General features: G+C 45.4%; 1 protein-coding gene across 8 annotated transcripts in view; it reads left to right on the top strand.

Moving 5' to 3' along the window:
• The window catches only part of PHKA2 (phosphorylase kinase regulatory subunit alpha 2), a 91,817-nt gene that overhangs the window by 31,447 nt on the left and 43,979 nt on the right, over positions 1 to 16,391 (top strand). For all 8 annotated transcript variants that reach the window (XM_086388235.1, XM_086388234.1, XM_086388233.1 and 5 more), the window contains exons 4-11: positions 780 to 827; positions 2,278 to 2,446; positions 6,460 to 6,542; positions 8,803 to 8,883; positions 10,002 to 10,100; positions 12,154 to 12,300; positions 13,965 to 14,018; positions 14,705 to 14,827. In XM_086388235.1, coding sequence (XP_086244361.1) covers positions 780 to 827; positions 2,278 to 2,446; positions 6,460 to 6,542; positions 8,803 to 8,883; positions 10,002 to 10,100; positions 12,154 to 12,300; positions 13,965 to 14,018; positions 14,705 to 14,827 — 804 coding nt within the window. The remainder of the gene's footprint in view (positions 1 to 779; positions 828 to 2,277; positions 2,447 to 6,459; positions 6,543 to 8,802; positions 8,884 to 10,001; positions 10,101 to 12,153; positions 12,301 to 13,964; positions 14,019 to 14,704; positions 14,828 to 16,391) is intronic.

The raw sequence follows: 16,391 nt of genomic DNA, 5'->3' as shown, positions 1-16,391 counted from the left end.
AGTCAGAGGGCCTGGGCTGTGTCCTGCTCCACCCCTCACCAGCTGAGAGACTTGAGCAGTGTTGATTCATCAGCCTCATGTTCCTCATTGTAAAGTGGGGAAATAATAACACCCACCTCAAAAGGGCGTTGCAAGAATTAGTGGGAATCTAAGTAAAGTGTTTTGTACAATACCGGAACAGAATGTATAATTATCATGTTATTATTGTTTATAATAATAATTATTGTTATACGATATTTCTCCTTCTCTGTATGACTTACTTCAATCAGTATGACACTCTCTAGGTCCATAATTGGTTCTAACATGTATTACTAAGAAACTTTGGCAACTACTTGCATTTTGTAAGAACTTTACTCAATAGTCCAGTAATGGTGTCACAAATGGCTGTTTTGGCAAAGCATCGTTACTTTGGGGCAGGCAGGGTGGACTTAATTCATCCTTAGTATAACAAAAATGAATTACTAAGAATTGAGACATAAAGCTCCAAGGTACTAGGCTTATAAAAATTGTCTTGAATAAAATAGCAGGAGTCACTGGATTTCAGCACCAGAAGATACCATCTGGTCCAACATCTTTATTTGAGATAAGTCATTGCATCAAGATTTTCTTTCTTTGTGATGGAATGGAGAAGTAGAAATAATCTAAACAATCCAAGTGCTTGTATATGCCTTCTTGGGGAAGGTTCCAGGTAGCACTGGCTTACCTGTCATGTGGGGAGGAGGTTGTTTTCATGGAGCAGGGAAGCTGGCCTTGTTACTGATCCCATTTTATTTCCACAGAATGTGGTGAAACTGATGCGAGGTCTTCTCCAGTGCATGATGAGACAGGTAGGCAGAAAACGACAGATGTATTTTTGGGTCATCTGAGTGGGCGCTTTATCATTTTCCTGGTGACAACTATCAGCCTTAGAGTGTTTTGAACTTCTCAAGATAAGGAGAAATTGAAAAATTTAGCCTACTTTCTCCTTTTAAAATTATCTTCAGTAATTTTAATATACCATAGAACCAGACTCAGAGAATACTTTCTCAAAGTCTTTTCAGGGCTTCCCTCATAGCTCAGTTGGTAAAGAATCCACCTGCAATGCAGGAGACCCCAGTTTGATTCTTGAGTTGTGGAGATCCACTGGAGAAGGGATAGGCTACCCACTCCAGTATTCTTGGACTTCCCTTGTGGCTCAGCTGGTAAAGAATCCACCTGCAATGCAGGAGACCTGGGTTCGATCCCTGGGTTGGGAAGATCCCCTGGAGAAGGGAAAGGCTACCCACTCCAGTATTCTGGCCTGGAGAATTTCATGGACTATAGTCAATGAGGTTGCAAAGAGTTGGACACAACTGAGCAACTTTCACTCACTTCTGTAAAAGAAGAACATGCTCTTTTTCTAAACAAGGAAGAAAACATTGTTTTGAAAAGTCACTCCTAGAAAGCCGTGTGCTGTTGTTTATTCTGTTAAGTTTATAAAAGGGTTTCTTTGAGTTGAGGACTTCCCTTGAGGCTCAGCTGGTAAAGAATCCGCCTGCAATGTGGGAGACCTGGAATCGATCCCTGGGTTGGGAAGATCCCCTGGACAAGGGAAAGGCTACCCACTCCAGTGTTCTGGCCTGGAGAATTCCATGGTCTATATAGTCCATGGGGTCACAAAGAGTCGGACACAACTGAGCTGCTTTCACTTTGAGTTGAAATACTCGAGTTTTTAAAACTTGACAGTAATATTTACTGGTATTCTCAGTGAGAGGTAGAACAGTGTCTTGAGCATGTACTGTGTACAGAACATCGTACTAGGATCTGTACAGATTCCAAGATGAATATGGTACAGTCCCCACCTTTGATTGGCACGTTCCCATTAGTTTTGAAAAGCATCGTTGTTCTTTTCTTTTCAACATAAGGAAATAGGATTGGAAATTTAAAGAAGAAATTTACAGAGGAAGAAAAGGGCCTCTTCCTCCCCTCTTCCCTCATTCCTTCCCTCCCTCTCGTTGAGTTCCTACTATGTGTCACAGCTCATGCTAGGAATAGCAGACAAGGAAACCCTTTGGCTTGACCTTTCAAGCTTGCAGAGCTTGTTAAAATCCCAGTAGACTAAGACATTTCTGGTGATGGGCAGGAAGAGACACACACCCCCACCCACTCTGTGTGATGCTCACTAGTGAGCATCCGTCCCCTACCTTCCATCCCTCTGTCTCCCAGAGGTAATAGATAAAAGGTCTAAATCCAAGATAATGACCCTGCTAGCCATGAACCCCTTAGGGTTCCATGCAGCCAGCTTGCTATCTTCCTCAGGTGGATAAAGTGGAGAGGTTCAAGCACACTCAGAGTACCAAGGACAGCCTGCACGCCAAGTACAACACTGCCACCTGCAGCACTGTGGTGGGCGACGACCAGTGGGGCCACCTCCAGGTGGATGCCACCTCCCTCTTCCTCCTGTTTCTGGCCCAGATGACAGCCTCCGGTGAGCCAGGCCTGATGGAGCCCATTGAACTGGGAGTGACCATCCAGAAGGGGGCGGGGAGGGGCAGGCATTGACCAGTATTCAAAATAAGCTGCTTTTTTGCATTACATTATGTGCCCTGATTCTGTGGCTCTGTTGACAGTCAGCCTCCTGAGCCCTCGCGGGACCAGGGCTGTTGCGCCTGCTCTGTGCACCAAGTAGCCTTGAGTTAGGCCACTTAGCTGCTGTGTTGCAGAGCTGTTCCCTTCAGTCCCGTAAATTCATGCTCCTGGGTTAAAGGCTTTGCATTTATTTCAGACTGCAAATGTGAAACTCCAAAAATTGGAGAAATCAGGAAATAGTGTTCTGGCTTTGTGAATAAACCTGAAACTTGAAAAGGACATTTTGGTTATGAAAGTTAAGATGAGCTCACTGTAGATGGTTTGGAAAATATAATGAAAAAATCTCACTGATAATTTTCATTTGAATGTGTCTCCTCCAGGTTTTTTTTCCACTGTATTTTAAAAAACATATTTCAGGTCATATGGTATGCATATAGTGTTTTTATTACATAGCATTTTAACTTAAGCATTTCCCCCATAATATTAAAGGTGTTCATAAACAATTTTAGTGACTTTACCAATGGATATTCCATAATTAAACTATTCCTTTATTCTTCTGTTTGTTTGTTTACCTATCATAACTGTATTGCAATACAAACTTTGACCCTCATATTTATTTGCTTCCTTCTCTTAGTTTGATATCATTCAAAGGCTATTTATATTCATTGCCAAATTGTTTGCAGAACAGTTTACCAGTTTGGAGAAGGAAATGGCAACCCACTCCAGTATTCTTGCCTGGAAAATCCATGGACAGAGGAGCCTGGTAGGCTAAATAGCCCATGGGGTCGCAAAGAGTCGGACATGACTGAATGACTTCACTTGCATTTTCTTTTTTACTTTACCAGTTAACCACGCCCCCCCAGTGATGTAAGAGTACATATCTTACCCACACCAGTTTCAAGAATTCATACTTTACATGTATTTGTCATAACCAGCTGTACATTCAAGCCTGCTCTCCTGGTTATTGCCTGCTTCGGTACATGGGTGCTCCTCCTGGGCAGGTGCTGGGAGCTGGCCTTTCCATGAGTTGAAGAGCCATTGCCTGTGGTTGGGGGCTCTCCTTTCCCAACCTGGCCATTGGGGGAAAATACCCACCCTGTGCTTTACTCAAGGATAAGACAGCGGTTATGCTGGGCTAAAATGCAGGCTCTGTGGAATCTTCTCTGCACAAATCCCACACGTATATGAAGGCCCCACATCTCTTTCAATCATTTCTCCTCCTAGGCGCACAGACAAAAGTGGAACCATTCTCATCTTCCATTGTTCCTTGGCTCCCTCCTTCATTCCCCCCCTTCTGTCCTCACTCTTTCCTTCCCTCATTCCTTATTTTCCTCCCTACTTTCTATCTTGCCTCTCTCCTTCCTTTCTACTTTCCTTCCTTCATCCTGTCACCCCCTCCTTTTCCCTCCTTCCTTCCATCCCTCCTTCTTTCTTCCCTCCCTCCCTCCCTCCTTCCATCCATCCTTTCTTCACTTGCTCCTCCACTTCTTCCCTCCCTCCTTCCCTCCCTGCTTCCTTCCTCCCGTCCCTCCCACGTCCCTTCCATTCATCCCTCCTCCTTTCCTGCTCTTGTTTCTTTCTTCACTCCCTTCTTCCCCCTTCCATCCTTCCTTCCTTCCCTTCTTCCTACCCTCCTCCTATCCTTCCTTTCCTCCCTCCTTCCTTCTCTCTTCCCTTCCTTCTTTTCCTTCCCTCCCTGCCTCCTTCATTCCCATCCTCCCTCCTTCCTTTCTAGCCTCCTCCCTTCTTTCCGTCCTTCCCTCCTTCCTTCCTTTTATTTCTCACTCTTTCCTTCTCTCCTTGCTTCTTTCCCTTTCCCACCTTCCGTTCTTCCTTCCTTCCTGCCCTCCCTCCTTCCTTCTTCCCTTCCTTCCCTCCCTCCATCCCTACTTCCTTCCCTCTGTCCCTCTTTTCTTTATATCCTCTTTTCCTCCTTCTCTCCATGCTTTCCTCTTTCCTTCCTTCCTGTCTACCCTCCCTCCTTCCTTCCCTCCCTCCTCCCTTCCCTCCCTCCTTCCTTCATCCTTCTATCCCTCCCTCCTCCCCTCCTTCCTTCTATCCCTCCCTCCTTTCTCTTTCCCTCTCTCACCCTGTTCTCTCTCCCTCCTTCTTCTCTACCCTCCTTCCTTCCATCTTTCCATCCGTTCCACTTTCTACCCTCCTTCCCTCCCTCCTTCCTTCCCTCCTTCTCTCCCACCTTCCCTCCTTTCTTCCATCCATCCCTCCCTCTTTCCTTCTCTCATTTCTTCCTTCCCTCCCTCCTTCCCACCATCCATCTTCCTTCTTTACCTTATTCCTACCCACCTACCATCTTTCCTTCCCTCTCTCCTCCTCTCCCTCCTTCCTTCCATTCCTACCTCCTTCATTCACTCCCTCCCTTCTTCCTTTCTACCTTCCTTCCTTCCACTGTCCTGTCCTTCCCTCTTTCTCTCTCTCCCTCCCTCCTTCCTTCCTTCCCTCCTTTCTCCCTGACTGCTTCCTTCTGTCCTTGCCCTGCCTCCTTCCTTCCCATCCTCCTCCTGTCCACCCTTCCTTTCTTTCCTTTCCTCCCTACTACCTTCCTTCCCTCTCTCCTTCCCGCCCTCCCCGCCTCCTTCTTTCCCTCCCCTCCTCCCCCTTCCGTACCTACCTCCTTTTGTCTTTCCTTCCTTTGTTCCCTTCTCACCTCCTTCCCTCCCTCACTCCTTCATTCCATCCCTCCCTCTTCCCCGCCCTTCCTCTCTTCTTCCCTTCTCTCTCCTTCCTTTCATTGCTCCTTCTTTATTTCTTTATTGCTCCCTCTCTCCTTCCTTATTTCCCCTTCCCTCCTCGCCTGCTGCCCTCCCTCTCTCAGCCTGTCTTCGTCCCTCCCTCCTTCCCTCCCTCCTGCCTGCCCTCCCTCCCTGTCTTCTTCCTTTCTAGCCCCCTTCCTCCCTTCCATCTTGCCCTCCTCCTCTCACCTCCCCTCCTTCCTTTCTGCCCTCCTCCTCCTCCCTGTCCTCCTCTCCTCCCTCTTTTTCTCCCCTCCTCCCTTCCTCCCCTCTTTCCATCCTTCCCTCTGTCCTTTCTTCCCTACTTCCTCCCTTTGTTCTTTCTGTCCTTCCCTCCCAGCTTCTTTCCCTCCTCCCTTCCCTCCTCCCTTTCTTCCCTCCCTCTTTCCTTCCTGCCCTCACCTTCCTTCCTTCCTTTCCTTTTGCTCTCCTCCTCTCCCTTCTTTGTTCACTACTTTCCTCCCTCCCTCCCACTCTCCTTATTTCCCCCCCTCCCTCCTTTCTTCCTATCCTTCCCTCCTTCCAGCCCCTTCTCCTTCCTTTCTACCCTCCTTCCCTCCATTGTCCCTTCCTGCCTCATCCTTCCTTCCCTCCCTTCCTCCTTCCTCCTCTCCTTCTTTCCCTCCTTCCCTCCCTCCCTTCTTCTCTCCTTCCTTCCTAGTCTCCTTATTCTGTTCTTCTCTCCCTCCTTCCTTCCCTCCCTCCCTTGTATCTTTTTTCCCTTCTGTCCTCCTTCCTTCCTGCCTTTTCTCCTTCTATCTTTCCTTCTTTCCCTCCTTTCTTATCACCTTCCTTCCTTCCCTCCCTCGCTCCCTCCTTTCCTTCCTTCCCTCCCTCCTTCCTTTTGCCTTTTCTCCTTCCCTCCCTTATTCACTACCTCCCTCCTCCTTTCCCATCCTACCTGTTTCCCTCCTTCCTTTCTTCCTTCCCTCCTCCATCTTTCCCTCTCTATCCTTTTCTCCCTCCTTCCTCCCCTCTTTCCTTCCTGAATTAGACATTAACTCTTATGACTGACTTCATACTTAATTTTTGATGCCCTAGTAAGAAAAATGCAAATGAGGGTATATAATTTATTTTCTAGTATAAGATTTGTCATTCGTAATTGGCAACTCTCTCTTTACAACATAACTCCGTAAACTTACTGTTTGTTTTTGTTTTGTAGGCTTACGTATTATTTTCACTCTTGACGAGGTGGCCTTCATACAGAATCTTGTTTTTTACATAGAAGCTGCATATAAAGTTGCTGTAAGTTCAAATCCAGTGTTTATTTTCCAGTGTTACAGCCTCAGGAAGGATAAAAATCACACATCTGTTTGAGGGCCAGGCTATCTGGGGCTGACCCGAAGGTTAGCAAGATTAGTGGTACAAGATGATGTCACCTCTGCACACAAACTGCACATTTGTGTCCAGGAACTCAGTTGGGGAGCTTTTGTTGTTGAAATGTGCCATATGCTCTGTTTGAATTCATTAGGTTCATTTTAAATAAGACCTTCAAATACCCTGTGGCATGTGTACTGGGAGCCTGAATCAGGGTGAAGGGCAACACCAGTGCCCCAGGCAGTGCACAGGGAGAGAGGCAGGACCCAGACAGGTGCCCGGGCTAGGTGATGGGTGGAAATACGTACACACTCAGTTCCTCCAGGCTGCTGTCTGCTACCGAGAGCTGAGCCTCACACACTTGTAGAGAACAGCTAAACTGCAAAGCTGGCCAGAAGAGCAGTAATGAAAGGCTAGAGTTTGCTTTTTGTTTTTAATAAAGAGCTACCAACATCAAAGCAAGGATCAGCAAACTTTTTCTAGAAAGGGCCAAAGTACATCTTCTCAGCTCTTCCAGTCTCTGTGGTCTCTCTTGCTGCTATTTAACTCTGCCATTGTACTGATACCACACAACCAGCTGTAGACAACCTGTGACCTCGTGAGTGCAGCTGTGTCCCAAATAGACCTTATTTCTGGATCACAGGTGTAGCAGACCTGATTCGGTGCCAGGGTAAGCACTTGCTGACCCCAGGTCTGAAGCAGTAATCATCCACCAGGAGCAGTCTTTGGCTCTCCCAGGGAAACCAGGCAATGTCTGGAGACATTTTCGATGTTGACAACAGGGGAGTGGGTACTATTGGCATCTAGTGGGTGGAGGCCAGAGATGCTGCTGAACACCCTACAGTGCACAGGACAGCCCCCTACAACAGAGAATGAGTAGGCTGCAAATGTCAGTACCATCGAGGTTGGCCAAGCCTGGTCTGAAGAAACAGGAAGGCTTTGTAGAAAGGGTGGAGCTTGAGTGGGACGTTGGTAGATGAGTAGGGCTTAGATAAGCAGGAGGAGGGAAAGGGGTGCGAGAGTATCAGGAATGGCTGTGAGTGTGGGGGAAGGGGAGGGGTGGTTGGGGAAAGAGGGGGTGGAGTAAAGGAGTATTCTTAGGGTGACAGCTGAGTGCTCCAGAATAGCAGGAATTAAAGTCAGCTTGTGGACAGGCAGGAAGTGTGGGGCTGGATCATAAAGGTAAGGCCATCAGAGAGATTTGAACATGATCCACTTGGGGATAAACAGGTCATCAGGTTAGAGTCTCGTGCTGGGGAGCAAGCTGATCAAAGCAGTTTCTAAGGATGAGTCAGGCAGTTGGCTCCAGGGTTGGAATGAGGACGGGTTGGAGTGGAAAGGCCCCGCTGTGCAGAGGACTGAAGGAATGGGTCCTGGAATCAGCCACGAGGCCTGCACGGCAGGCAAGAGTCTAAAGTCACTCTAGTATGTCTGAGTCTAAAATGTCTTATTCTGAAAATGTTCATCTTTCTCTAATAATAATAAGTGCCAGAATGTTGGCATTGGTCCTGTTCTTCTTGGGTTGTAATCCTTCAATAGTGTATATAGCATTATTTCAAAATGGTATCCAGTGCCTGGGTTTCTTCAGTGAAAATATGAGCTATAAAAGTTAAGTATGTATGTATCAAGTCCTCTATGTGGACGGGCTATGCTAAGCCAGTTCATATTAATTCATTTCAAAATACCAGGCAAGTTTAGTGTTCTGAGCCTCAGTTTTGACTTTGCACCCATTACTGCTGAGCATTTTTTCTCAAAAGGTAATCTATTAAATTATTTTAAATGGTTTGGTTGATTTCACCCAGTTATAACCCATTTCTTCTTTATTCCATCTTACAATTTAATACAAGTTTAGACATATTAGGTGAATAAAGGTCAGCCTTTTAAGATAAAATATTTTGTTCTCTATAAATCATGAGTTTCTTACAAATGAATAACTTTTAGAAATAAGAAAACTGAGTGTCTTTGCATGCATTTTTGTTCTACTCGAGTATTTATTTCCAGAACTCTAACCAGAGGTCAAATGAACTGAAATCAAGAAAGAATACAACTTGAGTGTGTAAAGGCATGAATTTGGTAGCCTTTGAGAAGAGATAGTCACATTTCATGATGCCTACAATGACATAAAGGAGTTATTTTTCCATAGTACTTGTCATCTATTAATACCTCTTTTCTCCTTTTTCTCCAACAGGATTATGGAATGTGGGAACGTGGAGATAAGACTAATCAGGGTATTCCAGAATTGAATGCAAGCTCTGTAGGAATGGCCAAGGTGACAGTCTGGTCTTGTTTGTTCTTCCTCCTTGCCTCTTTAACGGCTTTGGTTTGGTTCTTATCCTTAGGGGTTTGGATTTGATCTGGTTAGCTTATTTTTCAAAAGTCAACAGCAAGTATGAAATTCAAGTGGTACATGTACCCCAACCAACTGAAATTATAGGTAAAGAATGGAGGTTTCCTACACCTAAATCTGCATGTGCCTGAAAATCAGTGCATTCCCTCCTTATTATCCAGTATCATCACCCATGCATCTAAGCTCTTGCTATTATCTAAAAAACTGGATATATGATGTCCAGTCTTGTTTCCTGGGTCATAAAGAGGGCTGAAGAATACGAGCATTTTGTAGGACAGGGCTCACACATTTAAAAGTCTACAGGGTCAGTTCAGGCACATAATATAAACAAGTGAAGCCAGCCAGATAGAAAAATAATGGGGCAGGAGTGGCATGTGTTGAGGACACTGCAGACTTTGTAAAGGTGTTCTAATTTAAGATCATTTTAAAAACTTCCTCAGGCCAAACCAAACATGACCATGGAGCCGTTTCAGCCAGCTGGCCACCAGTTGACATCTCTTGCCTTAGATATTTAGCATGCCTCCTCCATTCCCTCTTCCTCAAGGCTGAAGCATAATTTTACAGGGTAAAGACTCCAGAACTATAATTTTTAAAGCAACAATAAATATTCTCTGTTAAGGTCAACCGATGGAAAACATACTTAATACTAAAAAAGTTTACTTTCTTAAGTGCCAAACATGCTACTGTTAGAAGTTAACCACTGAAATAGATGAAAGAAAAACCAGTCGTGAATTTAGCCCCCCACTGCTTACACACACGATGCTGTGTTGTTAATATTTTGCTTTTTGGTAGAATACTAATTTCATTTTGGGAAATGGTTTTCTGTTTTCTCTATCTTGTTCCTGCAACGAGGCAAAACACAGGAAAGCTCTGAAAATAAGGATAGAACACAAGTATAGGATACTTTAGCTGGATTTTAAAGACAAATTGCATCACCTATGGGAAAACATATATGCTCGATTGCTTAATGAAAAAGAAGTACGAGATATGGGACTGTATGTGTACTACTCATACTCAGTAATTCATACTTGTGCTTGTAGGCAGCCCTTGAAGCAATTGATGAACTGGACCTTTTTGGAGCCCATGGAGGTCGCAAGTCTGTGATCCACGTCCTGCCAGATGAGGTGGAACACTGCCAGGTGATGGTTCTCACATCCAGAGAGTCGAGATGGAGACTCATGGCACAGAGCACTTGGGCTCCAGTTCAGACTCCCCAGCTTCCTAGCTTGGTGGCTCTTAGCTTCTTTGAGCTTCAGTTCCTTCGTCCATAAAATGGGCATACTAGGACCTACCCCCACTGCTGCACAAGGTGGTCATGAGAATCAGAATTAATCAACTTAATTTGTCAAAGTACTTTGTGAGCCAGAAAGGACCGCGCAAACATAAGATACAGCAATGGTGTTTCTATGGAGTCAGCAGTCAAGACAACTGTGTTCTGTTGGAGGCAAATCAATTTTACGGTTTTTTTTTTTTTTGAGCATGTACAAGGTTTTCTCTTAGGTTTATTTCATGAGGTCCCCAAATTTGATGATTGACAAGCAGTAGTTCACTTGGCGGAGAAGGCAATGGCACCCCACTCCAGCACTCTTGCCTGGAAAATCCCATGGACGGAGGAGCCTGGTAGGCTGCAGTCCATGGGGTCGCTAGGAGTTGGACATGACTGAGTGACTTCACTTTCACTTTTCACTCTCATGCATTGGAGAAGGAAATGGCAACCCACTCCAGTGTTCTTGCCTGGAGAATGCCAGGGACGGGGAGCCTGGTGGGCTGCCGTCTATGGGGTCACACAGAGTTGGACACGACTGAAGTGACTCTGCAGCAGTAGTTCACTTGGGCGGGTAGTGGAGTCTTGTTAGAGGGGTAGTGACAAAATGAATGGTGGAGGAGAGATGATATGGGAGAAATGGCAAATCAGTAAAACCTCCATGAAACACATGTTAGAGAAAGGGGGACAGATTAGGTGGCTCCATTTATCAGACAGTAGGTCAGGAGTTGCTGGCAAATCAGCAAACTTGTTTACTGGAGGCTCACTGTATGCAGGCACTGTGCTAGGGCTGTGTGAGTGAGAGGCATACAAAGTTGTATGCAGAGCTTCCAGTGGTAATGTTTGTTTCAGGCAGAGAGAGCCTAGGGAGAGTGACTGGTTAAAGAACTGGGCTTGGGGGTCAGTTGGCTAGAGAACATTAAGCTTTGTTCTGAAGCTGAAGGGTTCCCCCCTTATTTAGCCCCCTTCTAACTCATTCCATTTTCCCCATTAAATAGTCCTTAGTGGGGAATCTACTGTTTCTTGGGGTGTGGTTTAATAAAGTTAAGCTGGTATGCTTCTTAATAGATGTGTAGTCCCCAGTGGAGATGGCATGAGCTCTGTAGCTAGCTGGGCCTGGGTTAGAATCCTAGCTCTGTTGTAGACTAGCTGCATGCCCATCAGCATGAGTCTCTGCGTCTCCAAGTCCTCATGTGTGATTTGGACATAGTTCTCGAATTCCTTCTTCACATGGAAGAGTTAATAAGCTTGTGCTTGCAGGAATCTAGTCCCATGTCTGTACATGTTAGATTGCAGGGTTAGCTCCCTTTCCTTCCCAAACTGTTCCTTATAATTTCACCTTCCTTTAGTTTACAGTGCCTAATCCAACCACCTTATAATTGAGGCCATATTATAGTGCCACTAAGTAAGCCATTCTTTCTAGGACTAAACTAATTCTGTTTGGACTAAAGTGTTTTGCCTGTTGGTGTGGTCTTCTAGATTTGACTCCTTTAAGTGGTTTCTGAGTTATCCAGTCCAGCTGGTCACCTCCACCGAAGCCAGGCATTTCTCTGTGCTGGTCTTGTATGTGTGTTCTTCTTTGTCTTTGCAGTCAGGAGCGCTAACCTGATGAGGTAGTCCTTAGTTCCTCCACTGCGTGCCCTAAAGGCCCAGCAGTATCAACAGAAGGTACAGAAGGAAGGGAGCCAGTTCTCAGCACGTGCTCTAGGCATATCACTGTTTTCCCGAACCCTCTTTTCTCCTGTGAGGAACAGGACACATGGGCTGGGTAGGTGCGGTCACGCAGCAGGGGCCATGTTGGTAGGCAAAAACTCTCTAAAAATTGGTAAACTCATTCATATGTTCCCTTGGGGTCAAGTCATAGTCTCTAGATGCTGTACATAACTGTTAGTGCTTCCGGGGTTAACACCTGTTTGTTTTTCGTTCAGTCTATTCTGTTCTCCATGCTGCCAAGAGCCTCGACGTCAAAAGAGATTGATGCTGGGCTTCTTTCCATTATTTCTTTCCCGGCCTTCGCGGTGGAAGATGTGAACCTTGTGAATGTGACAAAAAATGAAATTATTTCCAAGCTCCAGGTAAGCATTGGTCACGCTGGTACCCTTCTGCCCTGTGTTAAGTGCCCCTTCCAGATAGTGACGTGGAGCAGCTCACTCAGGCCTGGGCTGTCCCTGCAGTCGATCTCTCAATATCAGAGTGGACTGACAGATGGAGGTACCCAAGGCTGAGAACGGAGGGGAGAAAATGAAGTCTCTGAGCCATCAATACCCAGGTTCTTTTCTTGTGCAGTAGAGTTTCAATTCCAGCTGGCACATTTAAATCTCAATTTGTATCACTCCTGTGCTTCTAAGACAGAGCTTCTGAACCCTTTAGAGATCCTAGACAGACTCCCTTAAGAATCTCATGAAAGCTACAGTCCCTGTCAGAAAAAAATGCACATGTCCCAATATCCTCAAACTTGACACACGATTTCTAGGGACTTGAAGATCTCCAAGTTAAACTGAGATTAAAAATCCCAGGGATGCCCCAGGTGGTCCAGGGTTAAGACCTCACCTTCCAATGCAGGGGGTGCAGTGTTCCTCCCTGCTTGGGAAACTAAAATCTCACATGCCTCACAGTCAATAAACCAAAACAGAAAACAGAAGCAATATTGTAACAAATTCAGTAAAGACTTTAAAAATGGTCCACATAAAAAAAAAAATCTTAAAATCCCTGCTCTGAGGTGAGATGCAGAAACTATGACACATTACACCAAACTGAGAAGGTTATACAATACTCTAGCCAACTGAAGTTATCAGTGAAATGATAAAAAAAAAAAAAAAGTAAGTTTCCTAAACCACAATCTGCATGTTGATGATCCCACTTAGATTTGGTGAAAAATGATTTTAGCCTCTGGAAACCAAGGGGTAAAGGGTCTCCAACCATATCCCCAGAAGGCACTGCCTCAGTTAGGAGCCGGTGGAGAAAACAGAACCTGTTTAGTTTGTAGAAGTAGGCAGAGAGTTCATGTAGAGAATGAAGCATTTCAAGGGGAGCACATTCTAGACTGGGCTTCCCAGGACACCCCAGACACTATGGGATTGGCCACTGGGAGTGCGTTTGCCTCCATGGCCAGTGCTAGAACAGCCCCAAATGCTTAACTGAAGAATGGACACCCAAAAGTGCAATCCAGGGATAAGGGAGGCAGATTCAGATAGCACTGCCACTGCCCTTCTTTCTTGGCACCCGAGAAGCTGGAGAGGAACACTGAAGCCTGCAGCAGGAAACCCAACAGCCATGGCCTTAAGCTACAGGAAGCCCTGCCGCCTCCCTCCTCCACTTCTTGCAGGATGCAGGCTTCTTTGCATCCAGAGCCTAACTCCTGAGTCTGGAGTCGCCTTGTGGCCTTCCAGTCTGTCAAGTAGAAGCAGTCCAATCAGTCCACATATCACCATGGGTGGCTTCTCCAAGCAGTGAGGGTCCCTTTGCATCTTTGTACAATATAGCAAAATCAGAATAAAAGGATGGTTGTTCTGTGAACCATGGAGTAATTAATCTCTCAGCCCTGACTGCCACTCTAATGGAAAGTTTTGGCATTCCCTTCCAAGTACTGATCAAACCTTATTTTGGTTTGCTTATTACTTAAAGATGAGTTTTTGTACTGATAGCAGTGAGCACTTTGTTGTTACTAAAAGGGCTGACTTGAATCAAAGAGATAAAGAAATTCTTCTGTTTCATCAACTGCTTCTTTTTGTCTTCTTAGGGGCGTTATGGATGCTGTCGCTTCCTTCGAGATGGTTATAAAACCCCAAGAGAGGTTGTATTTAAAGATTGTTTCTTCTGATTCCTTAACTGCTTCATATCTAAGTTGCCACTGTGGCATTCTCCCTCTGTTGATTATAAAACTTACACGTTGGAATATTGGAAAGAGCAGTCTTAATTTTGGAGTCAGCAAGCTGGAGTTAGGCAATAGACTAGTAAGATCATTAGGAGAGCAGCAAGCTGGTGATTTAAAACCAGCTTGCTTACATGGACAAACAGTTCTATCGCTCACATGTTTTTTAAAAGGCCACCTGTGGCCTCCTTGGGTTCCTTTGCCATAGGGACTGATAAAATGATGTCAATAAAACAGTCTGCCCAGCACTGCAAGAGTCAAATTTCTCCTTATTTGTTATAGAGATAGAGAAAGCTTAATCTAATAAACTACCAAGTAATGTTATGTGCATTTGATTTACTGTTCTGAAATTTTACCATGGATAACTGCCAAAAATAGCTTCAGTCATGTCTGACTCTGTGCGACCCCATAGACGGCAGCCCACGAGGCTCCCCTGTCCCTGGGATTCTCCAGGCAAGAACTCTGGAGTGGGTTGCCATTTCCTTCTCCAATCATACCAGCCTCAAAGTTGCCCTGAGTCAGAAAGCAAGGGACACTCAGTGAGGCACAGTGGTATTATGTATGTAATCTGACATTACCTTTTAGAACGTTTACCTGTTTGCTTCCAGGACCCAAACCGATTGCATTATGACCCTGCTGAACTCAAGCTCTTTGAAAACATTGAATGTGAATGGCCTGTGTTCTGGACTTATTTCATAATAGATGGAGTCTTCAATGGTGATGCCGTTCAGGTGAGAAAATGCTGGGCGTTGTGTTGGTAATCAGCATTTTCATGGCAATGGTGTGCTGATGGTTATTAGAACATAGGGTTATGCAAAAATTCAGGGGCACTGTGTCAGTTACCTGTTGCTGCCAACAACCTTTCCTAAAACTTTGTGAATTAAAACAGCTATTGTGTTTGCTCAGTGCTGTGTAATTTGGGTAGTGCTCAGCAGGAACGGGTTTCTCTGCTGCTTCTGATGTCAACTGGGATCAGTAGGGCTGCAGGAACCGGCCTCCCTCACGTGGTTGCAGCTTAATGCTGCCTGTTGGCCCAGAGCTCAGGTGGACTGTTGGCCTGGGTCTTCATTCTCCACTTGGGCTTCTCACAGCATTGCAGTCTCTGGACAGTAAAGCTTTTTACATGGTGGTCATCTTTTCCCAGAATGCAAAAGCAGAAGCTGCCAAGCTTTCTTAAGGCTTTAGGCCCCAAACTGGCAAAGTGTCACTTCTGTTGCATTCGGTTTTTTCTGGGCTAGTGTTGCCAAACTAGGTTTGTTTTGCCAGAGCACAGCAAGCCAAAATGCTGAAATGCCGAGGTTTGCAGCAAAGAGAGGGTTTATTCGCAAGGCTGCCATGCAAGGAGAACAAGTCTCAGGTCTGCCTGCATGAAGACTAAGGCTTGGGGTATTTATGGGATAAAGAATAAAGCGGCACAGTGGCCTGAAGTTGGGGAGAGGTGACTGGAAAAAGGAGTGGTAATTCTCATTCTGCCCAACTGTAGGCCACAGGTCTCTGCACATTCCAAAATGGAGGTGCTTAGCATGCTCTGAGGGTGCAGTTTTTAGCCCTCTGATGCCCCAAAGTCACCAGACACTCGCCCATGCCCTGTTGGAGGGTGGGTGGTCCTAACCAGTCTTAACCAGCTCAGTTGGAACGAGACATAGTTGACTCCAAGTTCCTGGAAAACAACTCGAGCAAACGTTGTTTAGACTATGCGCTGCTTGGAGGACATGGGAGTCTTAAAAGCACCTTGATTAGTGAAGGCCTGTTACAGGTAAAAATAGATTTGACTAATGACTACCCTTGGTTTTAGTCCCCCCTATGTTTTGATCATTTCTCCATGTCAAGAGGAGGAGGACAAAGACCCCTCTGGATATTTCCTGCCTATAAGGGGCGTAGACACAACTAGGGCTTGAGGAATGAAACCTCTTAGCACTCATTTGAAAATATTCTCTTGATCCTGGTTTCAGGTTAACATTTTGATCTGAGCAGTTACCACCTATGCATCAGCTGTCAAGGCATTCACAGGCCCAAGATTGGTAAACTACAGACAAAGATGTAGCCTGAGGGGGCCTGTAGAATGGCAGACATTGTTAAAATTTTCATTCTTTTCTAGCAGTTTTATTTAGGATAAGCCAGGGATCAAGCGAAAGCGAAAGTCAGTCAGTCATGTCCGACTCTTTTTGACCCCATAGACTATGCAGTCCATGGAATTCTCTAGGCCAGAATACTGGAGTGGGTAGCCTTTTCCTTGTCCAGGGGATCTTCCCAACCCAGAGATAGAACCCAGGTCTCCCGCATTGCAGGCAGATT

The sequence above is a fragment of the Bos grunniens genome, chromosome X, assembly GCF_055505025.1.
Source record: "Bos grunniens cultivar Pamir isolate PY7600 chromosome X, Bosgru_T2T1.0, whole genome shotgun sequence".
Lineage (NCBI taxonomy): Eukaryota > Metazoa > Chordata > Mammalia > Artiodactyla > Bovidae > Bos > Bos grunniens.
Note: the sequence above shows the minus strand (reverse complement) of the source record. Positions and strands in the feature narration are given on the sequence as shown.